At 36.4% G+C, this 16,703-nt stretch overlaps 1 protein-coding gene across 1 annotated transcript in view; it reads right to left on the minus strand.

Annotated features, from left to right (window-relative positions):
• The window catches only part of twit (target of wit), a 41,309-nt gene extending 25,706 nt beyond the window's left edge, over nucleotides 1-15,603 (minus strand). Inside the window, exon 1 of the mRNA XM_067769826.1 lies at nucleotides 15,166-15,603. Coding sequence (XP_067625927.1) covers nucleotides 15,166-15,232 — 67 coding nt within the window. The 5' untranslated portion in view covers nucleotides 15,233-15,603. The remainder of the gene's footprint in view (nucleotides 1-15,165) is intronic.
• Nucleotides 15,604-16,703: the final 1,100 nt, after the last annotated feature.

A 16,703-nucleotide genomic window follows, 5' to 3' on the forward strand; every position in this document is an offset into this window, starting at 1 on the left:
CAACAAAATATGCTATATACGTAAGCAATCGGTGAAATTTGAAGCTTACAGCTGTTAAAATTGGGTAGAAATTGCGAAAAGTTTCTTATCTGAACAATCGGTTGTATGAGATATATACTATAATATAACCGATCTCTATGATTTTTTCAGACAACAATATATGCTATATACGTAAGCAATCGGTGAAATTTGAAGCTTATAGCTGTTAAAATAGGGTAGAAATTGCGAAAAGTTTCTAATCTGAACAATCGGTTGTATGAGATATATACTATATATACAACCGATCTCTATGATTTTTTCAGACAACAATATATGTTATATACGTAAGTATTCGGTGAAACTTGAAGCTTCTATCTGTTAAAATGGGGCTAAAATTTGCGAAAATATATATATATATACTATATATATATACTATATATACCACCATATATATACTATATATACCACCGATATTTATGATTTTTTCAGACAACAATATATCCTATATACGTAAGCATTCGTTGAAATTTGAAGCCTCTAGCTCTTAAAATAGGGCAGTAATTACGAAAAGTTCCTTATCTGAATCGATCTCATCAATTTGTTCAGGCAACAATATGTGGAATATACGAAAGTATATGGTGAAGTTTGAAGCTTCAATCTGTTAAATTGGGTAAGATATTACAAAAATCCTCTTTTTCTGAAAAATCGGTTGTATGGAGGATATATGCTATAGTGGTCCGATCCGGTCGGTTCCGACAAATGTCTAATCGGACACCCAAATACACCCTCTCCCCAAATGTTATCAAGATATCTCAAAAATTGAGGGATTAGTTTGCATACAAACAGACAGAAGGACAGACGGACATGGCTAAATCAACTCAGCTCTTCAACCTGATTATTTCGGTATACTTAATGGTGGGTCTATCTATCATCCTTTAAGGACTTACAATTTTCGGTTTCGTGACGAAATTAATATACCATTTCATTATCATGAAAGGTATAAAAAACACGTGTCACAGGTTTGATGCCAATGGACTCCTAAACTACCGAACCGATTTTGAATTTGTTTTTCACCCCGTGTGTAGTTTGATCTAACTTAAAATATAGGATAGGTTATATCTCAGTTTATAGTCGCAATACTATTTTATTGCAATTTTTTTCATTTGTTTATACGTGTGCAGTGGCACTCATATTTAAGGTGATGCGGATATACTTCCGTCTAATTGCTTGGTGTTTAATTAAACAACCTGCTTATCAATAAAAAATATTATAGCGAATGATATCAAGTATAGCACATCACCAGGCCCGCCGAGAGGGGGAGGGGTTTCTGAGGGAACCCGCGATTTAGAGGTACTATGACATTTTTTAGTACAGGAGAGTCTTTAGTTGTTCCATGTGAAATTTCAAAAGCAACGAAAATCTGCATTTCGTTTTAATATTATAGTGAAGTGTGAAAAATAAAAATCTATATATATAAAAAGAAAGGCTAAAACGTGTGTTAGTTGGTCGCCGGTGTTTGAAGAGATGCGTTGGTCGCACAAGTTGCGTAAACCTCACGCGGTGGTTACTACAGGTACAGGGTCTCGAGATATAGGCCAAAACGTGAGCCAGTGAATGCCTAGACAGTGTTTATACAATATGGATATCAAATGAAAGCTGTTGATGAGTGCTTTGGTACAGAGTAATATATTATCCAGGGACGAACTGGGACTGGGATTAGGTCTAGGACTCAGACTGAGACTCGGAGTGGGACTGGGACTGGGACTGGAATAAAAAAAAATACCACTCTCTGGGACAGGCAATAAGGGATGCAGAAGAATGAGAAGGAATTGAGAGAAGAGAAAAGAGAGAAGGAGATTGAGAAAGGGATAGAATGAGACGAATATGGAGATAGATGAAGCGAAAAATACGGAGGGAGGTGTGAGTAAAAAGATAAGGAAAAAGTGAAGAGGGGGGGGATAGAGTCAGACGGAAAAAGCTTATTAAAATGTATGCAGATAGGCCAAATTTAGGGCGGGCAACGTCTGCCGGGTCTTCTAGTAAATTATAAAATATAAAATTTGGTGAAAGTGCGTTTAATAAAATAAAATAATAAAGTGTATAATGTTTAATGTGTGCCAGCATATTTGATGTACGCCCAATTTAAGTACGGTTAGTAAGTGCGTACATATGTATGTATATGTAGCAAGCATGCGTATTTATGTATTCACATATTTACGTATGTATGTATATAGCAACATAGGTACTTTCGTACAAAGCTGTCGCAAAAACTTTTTTTGTTCATTTGACTTCTAAAACGGTCAATTACGAATGAACGATTTGTGCGCAATTGATTAATTTGATTGTTGCGATGGATAAAAATTGACAGAAATTTCGGTTGAATTGATCCGTATTTCGGTTGATTTTACCAGTCTTTTTCTTTCAGTGTAAGCGTTTCTATGTTGTGCGGCAAGCGTTGCCTTAATTGCTCTATTAATTTAATTATGAGTTCGTATATATTCTTCAAAGGTATAATGAAAATAAGATAAGAGAGGCAAAAATTTATTATAATCTGGAGTTAAAGAGTCGAAGCTCTTAGAAGGTGACACTATGCTGTTGCACTAGCTGGAAAGCAAATATACAACCTCATGACACAGTTTATCGACTAAAGTTTTTGTTATCAGTTGAGTACCGAGTTGCCACGTCATACATAACGAAACAAGTAAAACAAAACTTCGACACACATAAGACACATTACAAATTTCACAATACGTATTGCCGAAATAGATTTGGAGCCAAAAAGGGGCAAACATTTTAAAGAAGGCCAAAAAAGAGCTAGGGGCTAAACAGGTATTTTTGGAGCTAAACGCAAAAAAAAATGGGCTAGATCTGGCTCCAAAAGCACCAAAATGGCGACACTATTCAATATTCAGCATACAATTTACCATAGTCAATTTTCCGAAGTTATTTAAATTATTAATAAATCCATAACTTTTCAATAAAAACCTATAACTTGTCTGAAAAAAAAATTTACTCATTGATAAACTCTGTTGTCGATAGCAAATTTATAATACTTCGATAACAAATCGATAACTCCTCTACACCTCGTCGATAGCATACCCGTAACGAACCGATAACACAGCAAGACACGGTTTTTGCGGCCTAACTTGTAAAAATCGTTTCTGATAGGAATTTCCCCGTCGAGTTAGAATCTGATTTTCGAAAATTTTGTTTCGCTCTAGTTTTCGAGATTTTTCGGTCGATTTTGAACTTCTGCATTGCAATAAGTTTTTACAATTTGAGAGTAGGCAATGAGTGATATGAAAGCTCACACACTCTTGGCAAACAAAGTCGAAAAAATTGTGACCCACACATTTGGACATAGTGTTTTCTCCCCAACTTCCATAGTAGAGGCTTACGATGATCACTGTATCGGCGGCGGCGACGTAGGATCTATTATATACCGTTAGCGGCGGCGATGCCTGCGTACTCTGCCTTACTTACTTCAAAAAACTTGATTTTTATACCTTTCATGAACATGAAATGGTATATTAACTTTGGTCCGATGTTTGTAACGTTGAGAAATATAGAAGATAGACCATTAAGTATACCGAATTGATCAGGGCGACGAACTGAGTTGATATAGCCATGTCCGTCTGTCCGTCCGTCTGCCCGTCCGTCTGTCTGTTTGAACGCAAACTAGTCTCTCAAAATTTGAGATACCTCAATGAAATTTGGCACAAGGATGTATTTTTGTATTATATTAGACATTTGTCGGATCCGGTAAGATCGGACCACTATAACATATATCTCCCATACAACCGATCGTTCAGATAAGACGATTTTGGTCATTCCTGCCGCAATTTAGAAACTATAAACGTGAAACTCGGTGATATATATTCTAATATATCATAGAAGATATCTTGACAAAATCACTTTGATCGGAGCTATATATAGTATATATCCCATACAACCGAGCATTCAGATAGAAAGATTTTTGGCAATTTCTCCCTTAATTTCCAATATAAAAACGTTAAACTTGGTAATATTTATTCTAATATATCATAGAAGATTTCCTGAAAAAATCACTTTGATCGGAGCTATATGTATATAGTAAATACTAGGGCCGGTCGGTTTAAAAACGCTCATTGCTCTGTGAAAATCGTATTCTAGGGATCAAAATAAGAAACTTTGCCGAAGGAACCATACCTCTGAAACGAATTCTGATGTCCCCCCGTTTGGGTCGAACTTTTGGGTAGGGGCAATTTCAGTTCTACCTGTTGTGTCTTGTGGTGGCTTAAAAAAAACAACACAAGCAATTTTACGATCTGCAATTGTGTCACAGTGATACCTTCATTTTTTAAAACGGTTGAATAAAAAACCCACACACCTATGTTTACGACATGCAAATGCATCACAGTGATGCCTTGGTTTTAAAAGGGGGTTGTAAAAACGCTAATTTCTAATAATTTTTTTTAATCTCTTTTCTATTACTAAGTTAAATTCATTTTTTCATTTACATATGTTCTGACTAAATAAATTTCTAAAGAGAAAAATAAACTCCAAAAAGAAAAAACATAGGCATTTCAAAGTGGGATTTTTCAAAATTTGCCCCTACGACCCAAAGGGGGGACATCAGAATTCGTTTTAGAGGTATGGTTCCTTCGGCAAAGTTTCTTGTTTTGATCCCTAGAATATGATTTTCACAGAGCAATGGGCGATTTTTTTGCCTCCCCACAAATCGATCCGGCCTAGTATATACTTATCCCATACAACCGATCGTTCAGATAGAAAGATTTTTGGCCATTTCTCCCTTAGTTTCCAATATAAAAACGTCAAACTTGGTGATATATATTCTAATATATCATAGAAGATTTCCTGTAAAAATCATTTCGATCGGAGCTATATACATATAATATATATCCCATACAACCGATCGTTCAGATAAGGGGGTTTTTTGCCATTTATATTTTATATTTATCTTAAAAATCGTTTAGGTATGTACATCTGTTCAATATATATTTCTTATCTTATACATCCGATTATTTGGAGATTATGAACGGGTTAAGATTATTGTTCAGCCCCATTCATGAAAGGTATGAAGTCTTCGTTCCAACGCATGCGGCTCATTTTTTCCCCCCTTTTCATTAAAATAACTATGAAAGTAATTTAGTCGTATCCGTTAATATGAAATCCATTAAAAATGAAAAAATTCGTAACATTTTCAACCTGGTAGCTTGTTTTTGGTGAAATTGTCATTGTCCCCGCAAAAGTCAAGTGGCTAACGTCACACTAAATGGAACTTTTTGTATCATGATTTAAACATTTTTGAAATTTCATAGCGATTGCTCAGCTGGTCCTAAAATTTAAACCAAATAAAATAAAAAAAGCTAGATTTAGAGGTTTCCAAACAAGACCAAACAAGTTTGAAGAATTGCTTATACCGATGAATGGTTTAAAATTTAGGCTCAAACTTCTAACCGTGTACCGTGCTTTTATCTATCTATCTATCTTTCTTTTGCTCCTCAAGACATTTCTCCATATCACGGTCTCTCCCCTCGAACTCTTTTCTCTCTCTATTACCGCTTTCCCAATCTCGTTAAAAATTTTATATTGTTAGGATACATTTCTTATTCAGAAGATCAAGTTTATTGTTGTGAGTTTATAAATTTGGCACGTGGTGTTCTCGCATATGCATATTTTCTTCTTCCAATTAAAAACTTTCGTTATGTAATCGCATCTGTTTACTCAGGGTCATAAATTTGAATATTTTTCAAATCACTTCGTTCACATTTATATATCGACAAGTTCAATGTTTCATAATTTTGAAATTTCTTATTTAACATAGACAGCCGACAGACATGCGGCGAAACACAAGAGCAACAAAAAATAGTATAACAGAACACCTGTAGAAAAAAAATTATTTTATGTGTACAAGTACTTTTCGGACTGCTATGGAAAAATTAATTATTAAGAATACTTCAGTATTACTCATTATTTTGTTCATCTCACTTTAATTGTTTTGATGTTAATTCGGTAGTGGTTGTTAGTTTACCTATCACATTTTGATATCTTAAAAAATTTGAGAAAACCATTTATGTTATTTGCTTAGAACAAATTGAGGAAAGCCTTATTTTTATAATGAGTTTCACTTTACGAATCCCACGCTTGTCGTTCTCGAGGTTCAACGCTTCCTCTATTACGGCTATCGTTCAACAAATTCGTTGGGTATATGTACATATGTACATTCCAGATAGCTCTATAAGGGATAGTTCTTGGGTTTCTTTAAGCATTGTTCTCGTACAGAAACAAAAAAACAATAGCTAAAACCAAGCTCGCTAGTAGCTGACTCTTTCAGGGAAATACCCAAAACATCAGACTTTTAGTCAACTACAAAAAAGTGAGCTATTAAATTAGTTGTCAAGTCGTGCAACGTTGCCATTGATGTAACCACTACTCAAAACTTTTTGGTTGTCATATCATGCAGGCCATAAAAAAATAGTCAACTCTTTTCAAAGGAAATAATCAAAGAATAATAATAATAGTATAATTAGTTGTTTAATTTTTTAATACTTTTTTTCTGTACACTAATCGGCTTGTTAAGCCTCCTACACTAAGTAGCAGCGAAGTTCTTCATATGTAACACTCCTTTATTCTCTCGACAGCCTACGTACTTAAACTTATCTCTCACCTTCACCTGAAAAAGCGCGCTCCGTGGGACCTTTGGATATTGTCTCGCTATTTGGCTAAGCTGTCGTCTTTTCGTTTCGCAAGGAGAATATTTCACACGTTCCTACATATGTACATCCTGAACATATTCCTTCTGTCAATTACGAAAGTCATCTTATGAATTACAGTGCCCGGAGATAGATCGCATAGTGTCTGTTGATGTTTCGGTTTGTTTATCATCAAAATTGTTTACCTAACCCTATCTTCCCTGAAGAAGAGGTTTAATACTAAAATGAAGCATAACCTCATTTGACTTTGTTACCTTTATACCATAATCAACCAATCCATGTTCTATTCATCCAGTACAGTTAAATTTTTAAGCCCGTAACTCAATAGTTTCTTCGTTCTTCTTAGGTAAAGGCATCTTATTTTTCCGGGGTTCTTCACCTTTTAAATTTAATTCCATACTTCATCACCTTCAACTATATTTAAGTTTCTTCCTTCATATTAAGTACTCGTGCTCCAAATTTCGTATTGATAAAAACCACAACTTTTTTTCTTAAAAACAATTGAGTAGCTAAATGATTATTCGATTGCGTACTTTTGTTTTCATTTTATTATTGTTTACATTTACTTAGATTTTGTAACTCATAAATAAATGCTTAAAATGCTACTCACGACTCAAGATGTATACATTGACAAGCAATTTTAAGAGCTGTTAAAGATTAAGCAAATTCACAAATAGCCCACAAATAATCAAGTGGTGCTGAAGGTCATTAAAATCGTGTTTCAGGTTTAAATGTATCATGTTGAATTGTGTACCTGCCTATGATAAAGATCTTTTCAGGCTTCCGTGCCATACCAGCAAAATCAAGCAAACAAAAGGGTCTCTCTTAGCAGTGTTTTTCAAACCCTCCGATTGTATTTCTTCCATGAAAAAATTCGAATGCTTGGTTTTCGCTAGGTCAATGACCACAAACTACGCTTGTCATACCACGTCAAATCCGTTTGCCGTCCCTTTCGACTACAAAGGACAATGGAGTTGACCCATAATAAACAAAAAGCCAATTGCTCAACGACATGAAAAATTTGATATTCAAAATTCATTTTGACCTTAAGAAAACGAGGCATGAGCACCAACTCATCTGCCTTTGCAGATACCATTCGGAGTAGTCATTCAATTTGCATGTTCTCTCAATTTTTTGGAAAATTTTTAAGTAGCACACTGCAAGTTGAAGAACAACACGGCCTTAATTTTAGCAAAGATGTAAAATCGCTGCACCTTATTTTCGTGAGCGGGCATATTTTGACGTTCGATTAGCTGTTTATTGGAACCCATCATATCGGACTACTTTGACATATATCTCACGTAAATGCGGTTGTTCATATAAAAGGATTTTCTTAATTTCGTCCTCATTTTCACAGCTAAAAAATTGTAGGAGATGATAAAGAATTCAGCATTCATTCTATACAACCGATTGTTCAAATACTGCGAAATTTCGACACTGAATTAGGTTATGAATAAATAAATGTAAGGCGCCATAACCTCCGAAAACATTCTAGGCCGAGTGTCTCATCCAATTTGCCTCGTGCTTCTTTTAATTTCTGCTACAAATTGGGGCAAACATGTTTTATGCCGACTCCGCCAAATCAATGCCAAAGAGCGACCCAGCTTAGAAAACTTTTCTAATTTATAAAACTTGTTTCTAAAAGTTTGATGTTGCGCTGCCTGAGGCCTGAACCCAGGAGCTTAGTGTGGTAGGTGGAGCACGCTACCACCCCAACACGGCGGTCGTCGTGGAAAGGTATGAGATCTTCAGCACAGCCAGCTACGAGTAATATCAGTTAAGCAAGCAAGATACATTTTCTTGGCAAGCAAGCATTCATGACCAATCAATTTAACCCAAACAAGGCAATTTCGAAAGATCCATAATACATCAAATTTACAAAAAAAAACATAGTACATATGTGACCTGGAATCATGAAACGACCCCATTGTCGAAAACAAGTTTTCGAGAAAAACGCATTTAAAAATTTTGTGTGTCAATGCAATAATAAGAAAAATAAAATAATTAAAAAAATTGTTTAAGTTAAACGGTTTTATTGAAAACAATACTTACATGAAGTAATAATAATACGAAAAGCTTGAAAATAATTAGGTAGGTCCCAGGTACTAGTCATCACACTCTTCACCAATCTAGGGCGTTGATCAGACAATTAAATAAAAGCGTTGGGCGCGTAATATTTCTAAAAATGTAAAGCGTAGCATAACCTGATTAAGGTTCAGTTGGTCTTATATATGACCACCAATAGAAATTTGACGCGTCCAACGCTTTTATTTAATTGTCTGACTCAAACCCTAGATTGATAAGGACTGTGATGACTAGTACCTAGGACCTACCTAATTATTTTCAAGCTTTTCGTATTAATATTACTTCATGTAAGTATTGTTTTAATAAAACCGTTTAACTTAAAACATTTTTTTAATTATTTTATTTTCAAGTTTTTAGTCCTTATAATTGCCTATTATTTCTCACTCTATTTAGTTCAGTTAGTGACTCATTATTACAAGGACTCTTTCCTGACAATTTGTTACAATCTAAGTCCTCAATACATAATCCTTCCAGAGACTTTACTCGACTATGCGCCACGTATGAGGAGGCTCCAACTCCAAAATATTTTGATGTCCCTTCTACCGGACTGTATGTAATATTTGTTCCAAATATGAGCCAAATCGGACATCATAGGTCAAGCTAACTAAAAAAAAAAATAAATGTAAGGCGCGATAAACTCCGAAGAGATCTAAGGCCGAGCTTCTCTTCTAATTTGCGTCGTGCTCCTCTTGATTTTCCCTACAAATAGGTCGGACGGGACCTGCATGATTTTATGCCGACTCCGAACGGCAACTGCAAGGCAGATGAGTTTTCACTGAGAGCTTTTCATGGCAGAAATACACTCGGCGCGCTTGCCAAATACTGCCGAGGGGCGACTCCGCTTAGACAAATTTTCTTCTAATTGAAAAACCTTATTTCTAAAATTTTTGATGTTGCTTTGCCCGGGCTTTGAACCCAGGGCATCCGGTGTGGTAGGCGGAGTACGCTACCATCACACCACGGTGGCCGCCAAGCTAAATAAAACCGTTTAAAAAACTCCGATAGGTGGCGCATGGATGGAAATATTTCAAAAATACGTTTTTGTGGTCCTATTTGGTTTTAAATGCGATTTGTGAAAAAACTAAGAAAGGTAGGAAACTGCGGTTTATTCAGTTGGAAAGAGCGTTTAATTTCCTATAAGAATCACTCAAAAAGTGAAGAACGGTATTTTCGCACAATAAGGTCGTTTCATGATTCCAGGTCACATATGTATAAGATACTTACATAGGGTGTTTGGTCTTAAAACATAAATCAAAGAAGCCGGTATCAAAAATGTAACTTGTTCCCAAAAGAAACTGGTACGAAAAAAGCAATGGGTTCCCAAAAGAAACCGGTACAAAAAAGCAACCGGTTATTAAGTAGCCGGTTCCCAAAAGAAACCGATACCACAAAAGTAACCGGTTCTCAAAAGAAACCGATACCACAAAAGTAACCGGTTCTCAAAAGAAACCAGTACCAAAAAAAGTTACCTATTTTCAAAAGTAACCGATTCCAAAAAAGTAATAGTATATTTCATATTGTAAAAGTATATTTTAAAAGCGAAACTCCACATCTTAAACAAACCAAATACATGAATTTTGTTTAATTCTAGATATCAAAACCTTTATATTGGTACAAAAATTTGTAAAATTCATGGATTGGTCAGAAATAAAAAAGGTTTATTAAAAAAAAAATAACAGTAAAAGGCAAAAAAAAAAAAAATATAGAGTCGAAAATTTTGTTTTTCACAAATTTTTAAGGACTCTCTCTTTATAGCCTTATTTATTTACTAATCGATCATGGAAGTTAGTAAATATTATCGATCGTAGCTATCAAGTTAATTCAAAATCTGCTGGGTACTTTTAATTTGTTTAGCTTGCTGCCTGTAAGCAACTATAGCACATACTATGTATGTAATTATATAAGGGTGGCCCTCATAAATCAAATAAACATTTTTTCCTAGTCTGAACTGAAGACGGTTGAAGGATGTCACACAGGGGTCATAGCCAAGATTTCTCTATGGAAACACAAAAAATAAAAAACTGAATATTTTGGTTTCTAATACCCCTAATCTATAGTCCTATAGTTGGCGTTGTCACACTTTATAGCTTATGATCGTGAAAAGAAACGTATAAGAATTATCGCATGGTGTTTACAGTTTACAGTCCCAGTACAACAGCCCTTAACAGCTACCAATCAAGATAAAAATTTCGCCAAATATAGTATTTGGATATTGAAAATCAAATTTAGTGTTAATTTTTTGAGTCTGGATAGAGCAATGTGAACATTGACGCCTTTGAGACACCCTTTAACCGTCTCCACTCGAGCCCAAAATGTGTGTGTATTAGATTTGACCTAGGTATTTTCGTTTGAAAGGTAAGACTGGAAAAACATTTATTGGACTTATAAGCAGCACCCTCGTATATATTTTTAAAGTTACCCAATCGAGATCAAATACATATATTGTAACGAATTTACTGCAAATCCTCTTATTTGCAATCTTCTGCTAACGTTCGTATCGCTAAACTGTTGAATAAATAACTCCAATATTGAATAATAGAAAAATGGCCTTTATTAAAGTACATCACAATAACACTTATACTTTGCAACTAGCTTGCTTAATAAACAAACTGACTGATAGCTTAAATGAAACTGATCTATTGCCCGTCAGATAGCGTGCTTAACTGAAACTGCCCATAGCGCCTCTACCGCTGATGCTTTTATACTCTGTGATTTCCTCGTGGCATGTTCTAGGCGCTTCCAGAATTTACTTAGTTACACATTGCTCAGCTACAACTACAGATGTATAATTTTTATAGCTTCTCTAATACCCAATGCGCTTGTATGTGTGAGCGACACTTCTACAATCACAATTGCATACCTTTAGGAGCATTTCAGATAAGATATCTGCATGTGCTTGTGCGTTGCTCTCAGCTGTGTAGCATGTGTAGACATAATGATTAATTCGTTTATGTAGATACATAATGATTGATCTATGGATGTGCATGCAAAGCGCTGCTTAGCATCGGCTTAGAGATGGCAGTACCCCTTAGTGTTGCTAATATTCGTAACAATATGGAGAAAAGTATCTCAAAAATGCAGGCAATTTTGTAAAAGTACCATGGTATTTACAAACTTGACAAAGATCTTAGTTTAAAGAGCGGAGGGGCGCCGATAACGTTTTCGGACCTATCTTTAAGAGAACCAGATCAGTCTTTGAAGTAAATAAAACATATACTATAATTTTACTATATATATAAGTATAAGTTTGAAGACACAGAAGTGTATGTAGAATTAATTTCGCATAATGCAAAGGTCATTGCATCTTTTAATGAAGAAAATATTTTTAAATTTTGCTATTCACATGCAAATCAATATCGCAGCCAAACACAAAACCAAACCAAATCGATACAAGATCTTAAAATGAAAACATCTTTTTTCTTTATTACATTTGTATCGACGATTGTTTATATTAATAGGAATGTATGCTTAATATAGTACTTAAAATATATATATTTTCATGAGGAAGATGCCTTTCCGTTAAAAATTATTGCATTTTTGTCTTTTGGCAACCGTTTCGAATATGAATTTTAAATAAATTGTCTGGCATATCTATCTAATTAAATCGAAACCAAAATGGCACGTTTTATTTATTGAAAATGAAATAGGCTTTTTTATTTTCTCCAAGGGGTCTACTGGCTCTTGGAATTGTATGCAACTTTAAAAGATTGGGTTTGTTTTTTAATTCAACTCAGAGATGGAGTAAAAACATTCTGTTTTGTATATTCAAATCACGAGTGACTCTTCTATCTCAGTGCAAGATAGCGGCAGTTCAGTAAGGTCGTAAGCTAGCAACATCATTGATTCGAACCGCAATTGACCAGTATTTTTTCGAACAAGTGGCTTAATAAGCAAACAAAAGATCTTCTTTTTTCTTATTCTAGCATATAGGGAACTTATTGTTTTTGATGCGGATTCCACCCCGACTGATCAGAACCCAACAGCAACAACAGTAACAATTACAACTTCTAATAATTTTTAAGTGCAAACAGGCATTGGAGACACAACTCTGAAAACTAATATCATCTGCGCAGCGTCACATGCAGCCTCCTTGCTGATGAAGCGTTCACGATGGGCGCGTATTATAGAAGATTGGCAAACCTCCCAGATATTTCCAGTCAGCGCAGGAGTCCTAAACTGCAGATTTCACTACAGATTGTCATTGTCGGCAATAAAGCTAAATGGAAGGGCTTGAAGAAGCATACGAAGTGCTCGTTCATTACATTCCCTATTTCGACTAAATTCCATCAAGGAGTATGAAAGTTTCGAACAATACCCCAGTGGAAGACAGCTCGCTTCATACCAGCTTTCGAAATTCTCGATAAAGGACCACACTTTCTAACATGCATTCCAAGCTGCAATCTTGCCGATAAAGAGTGTCATTGCATCGCATCGCAAGATCCCCAATTGACTGCCATCAATGTGGAGGCCAGACGACTGCATTCTAAACAGCAGCAATTGGTTCCAGGAGAAATGCCCATCAAAATGTCAACCGTGCTCTACTTGGACTCGGATCTTTGGTGTTCAGTGGCACAGTAACTAAACAACCAACGCCGCTGGTGCTGGACAGTTAGTATCAACTGTAAAGTCGTTGTCGATGCCCACAAAATAATAAAGTGTCAATCGTTTTTGGATATATTTAGTTTATTCGGATGAAAATAAACCGCTAGCCCTTTCGGCCGAAAACTATAATGCTTTTTTCTTTAGATAAGGTCAAACAACGAGCTGTTACACATGCGCACAAACATAAATCCAATGCGGACCCACTACCATAACGACCGCTGTGGTTTCATAAAAATAAATAAAAAATAAATTTAAGGCGCGATAACCTCCGAAGAGATCTAAGGCCGAGCTTCTCTTCCAATTTGCGTCGTGCTCCTCTTGATTTTCCCTACAAATTGACCGGACGGGACCTACATGTTTTATGCCGACTCCGAACGGCATCTGCAAGGCAGATGAATTTTCACTGAGAGCTTTTCATGGCAGAAATACACCCGGAGCGCTTGCCAAACACTGCCGAGGGCGACCCCGCTTAGAAAAATTTTCTTCTAATTGAAAAACCTTATTTCTAAAATTTTGATGTTGCTTTGCCCGGGAGTTGAACCCAGGGCATACGGTGTGATAGGCGGAGCACGCTACCATCACACCACGGTGGCTACCGAATATTCTTACCGATATTATTGCAACCCAGTACAGGCTTTAAATATTTACATCCCAGCAGTAATTAAGGCAATAATCTCGCATAGGACAGCATCTAAAAGTGTGTTAGAGTGTAAGCAGTCTCCGGAAAGAATCGGGACAAGGAAAAGTATCAAAGATTATGTCTAGGACTTACAACCTTAGACTAACAAAGTTGCTTCTATCATTAAACAGAAAGAACTGTAGACCCATGACAGGTATTCTGACTGGACACTGCCTTCTGGCGTCACATGCCTTTAAATTAGGCTTGGTCAGTGATAGCAGATGTGGGAAGTTCGGGTTGGAGGAGGAAACGATCGAGCACGTTTTGCGCCCTTGCCCTGCGCTTGCCAGGCTAAGACTGCAGCTATTGGGAGTGCTACAGTTGTGAGATCTAGAAGCAGCAAGTGGCATAGGTTCTAGAAAGCTTCTAGTATTTGCCAAGAAATAGGGTTATTTTATAACAGAGGTCTTGGTTTTTGATAGGGGTTTTTAGTTTAGTCGTTAAATAAACTTCTGGTAATACTACGGACTCATTCAATCTATGTGAGGTCCTCATGGACTGGCCAGTTCAGTCTAACCTAACCTAACATGCTTTCAATTTGTTACTGCCCTCATTTGTCCTTCCTTCGAAAAATAAACTGTCAAGGCCACCCTACTCCAAGACGCAGAAGGCTTATTTATCTCTTTCATGCAATAAGAGGGAAATATACATCTAAATCAAGAAGGATTGTGAGAAGCATCTTTTCCACAGTTCTCTTGTGACACCCACTGGAGAAGGGTGAAGGCCTGTCAGAGTATCGAACTTAGAATTGTCACAATACTCATGACGCTTGAAAATCGTCTAATGGCTTCTGATTTGTAGCAAACTTGGATGAGCCAGCACACAAATGCTGCTTCGCCTCCATGGCACATGAAGACACCCGATGCTTGGATTATTGGTGAAATAAACCGATACAGCGACAGTCTTGCTAGCATGAGAAGGCATTGATGTCCGGCAAAGAAGCTCCGGAAACACTCCCTATCACTTTTGGACACTCTTCTTCTTCGATAGACCCCATAAAGCAATTTCAGAAAAGCTTACTATATACCGCATATAAAATTATATAATGGACATACAATAACACCACGTAAATGCACTCATAATAAAATTTCAAGATATACCAACCTTGGCTGTAATGCGTCAGCAAAATGCAGCAAATTGCGACTAAAATAATTTTCACATTGTTTAGCATTTTAGCCTCAAAATAAATTACTTCTTTCCGGGCCAACTATCAGCAAAGGCTGGCAGGTACTTCCGTTGACTAGCAAAGTCAATTTTTGACCTTGGAATGAAAGGGTTTCAAATGGTTTTGCTTTCCGTGAAGAGAAGGAATTGTTCTCCCCTATACTTTTTGTATTCACTGCTTTAAATATTTATTCTTGTCTGCTTGTTTGTTTATGTGTACATAAATAACACGAAAATCAATGGCGGTCTAAACGTTAACTTCAAATAATTTATAAATTACAATACTCTTTATTTTATGAAAAAATGTTCACTTTGCTCAAAGAAAGAACGCGATGCAAACACTTTCCCTAGTGAACTGCGACTGAGGCGCACAACAGCCAACGCCAATGAAAGAAGCTACCACAGCCAGCCATCAAAGCAAATGCGACCAAACAGTTCAACAGCTAGCGCTAGTAGCCGGCAAGAACAACGCAAAGTAATTTTCACATTTTCATATGTGACGTGTGACGTCACTCATTGCCGCCACCCATTGCCGCTCTGTTATTTTCCGGCTCTGTTTAAATGCTGCAAACAACTTTCGTTGCTAATTCCCATTTGCTGTTTGTCTTTTGGTTATATTCTCTTTAATATGAACTACTTTTTGTGCTTCATCCTCCCATCAATGGCGCCAATATGGCGGTGGCCATGGTAATGATGTCGATGGTGGTGGCAGTCTTAATGGCGCCAAGAACGAAATACGAGCTCTTGCATTACTCCCTACACAAGGGGATGCTGTTAACAGCAAATTTTGACAAGCGCTGTTCGTATGCTGTTATGTTCACATATTCTGCTAAACATGTTAACAGTTTTAAAATGAATGTAATACAGTTTGAGTGTCACTGGGATAAGCAAAGTTTTCGTGTTCCTTGGTTTCCGTTTCCGTGTTTTTTGTTGACTGTTAGTGCAGCAGTTGTCAAACTGTTTTCTGGTTTTGCAGAGAAATAACAGAATTCTTGTGTTTTGGCGAGGAACATAACAGAATTCTTGTATTTCGAGGAGGACAGAGATGCACCTGCCTCCTTGCCAAGCGAAATGCAGAGTAATAACAGAACAGAGTAAAGTAATAACAGAGTATTTTCCACCTACACCCACAGCCCCCTTTCCCCTTGCCTAACACCACCACAACACCCACCCACCCACCACCCAACCCACAAAAGAAAGCAGAGTATGTTGATATTTATTGAGCTTTACGGCCGATTTCAAATTATAAGGCAAAACGCCAGCATTACTGAATGGAAATCCCGTGACATATATATCAAATACATAGACATATATGTAGACGATATATTAGCTATTGTAATAATCAAAGACGTGGAAGACATTCTCAAAACAGTGAACGCACAACATAAAAAATCCAGTTCACGACAGAAAAAGAAAAGAAACAAAAATTAACCTTCCTAGACATCGAAATTATAAGAGAAAACAACAAACTCAAAACG

This window comes from Eurosta solidaginis, chromosome 2 (assembly GCF_040869045.1).
Source record: "Eurosta solidaginis isolate ZX-2024a chromosome 2, ASM4086904v1, whole genome shotgun sequence".
In the NCBI taxonomy this organism is placed as follows: domain Eukaryota; kingdom Metazoa; phylum Arthropoda; class Insecta; order Diptera; family Tephritidae; genus Eurosta; species Eurosta solidaginis.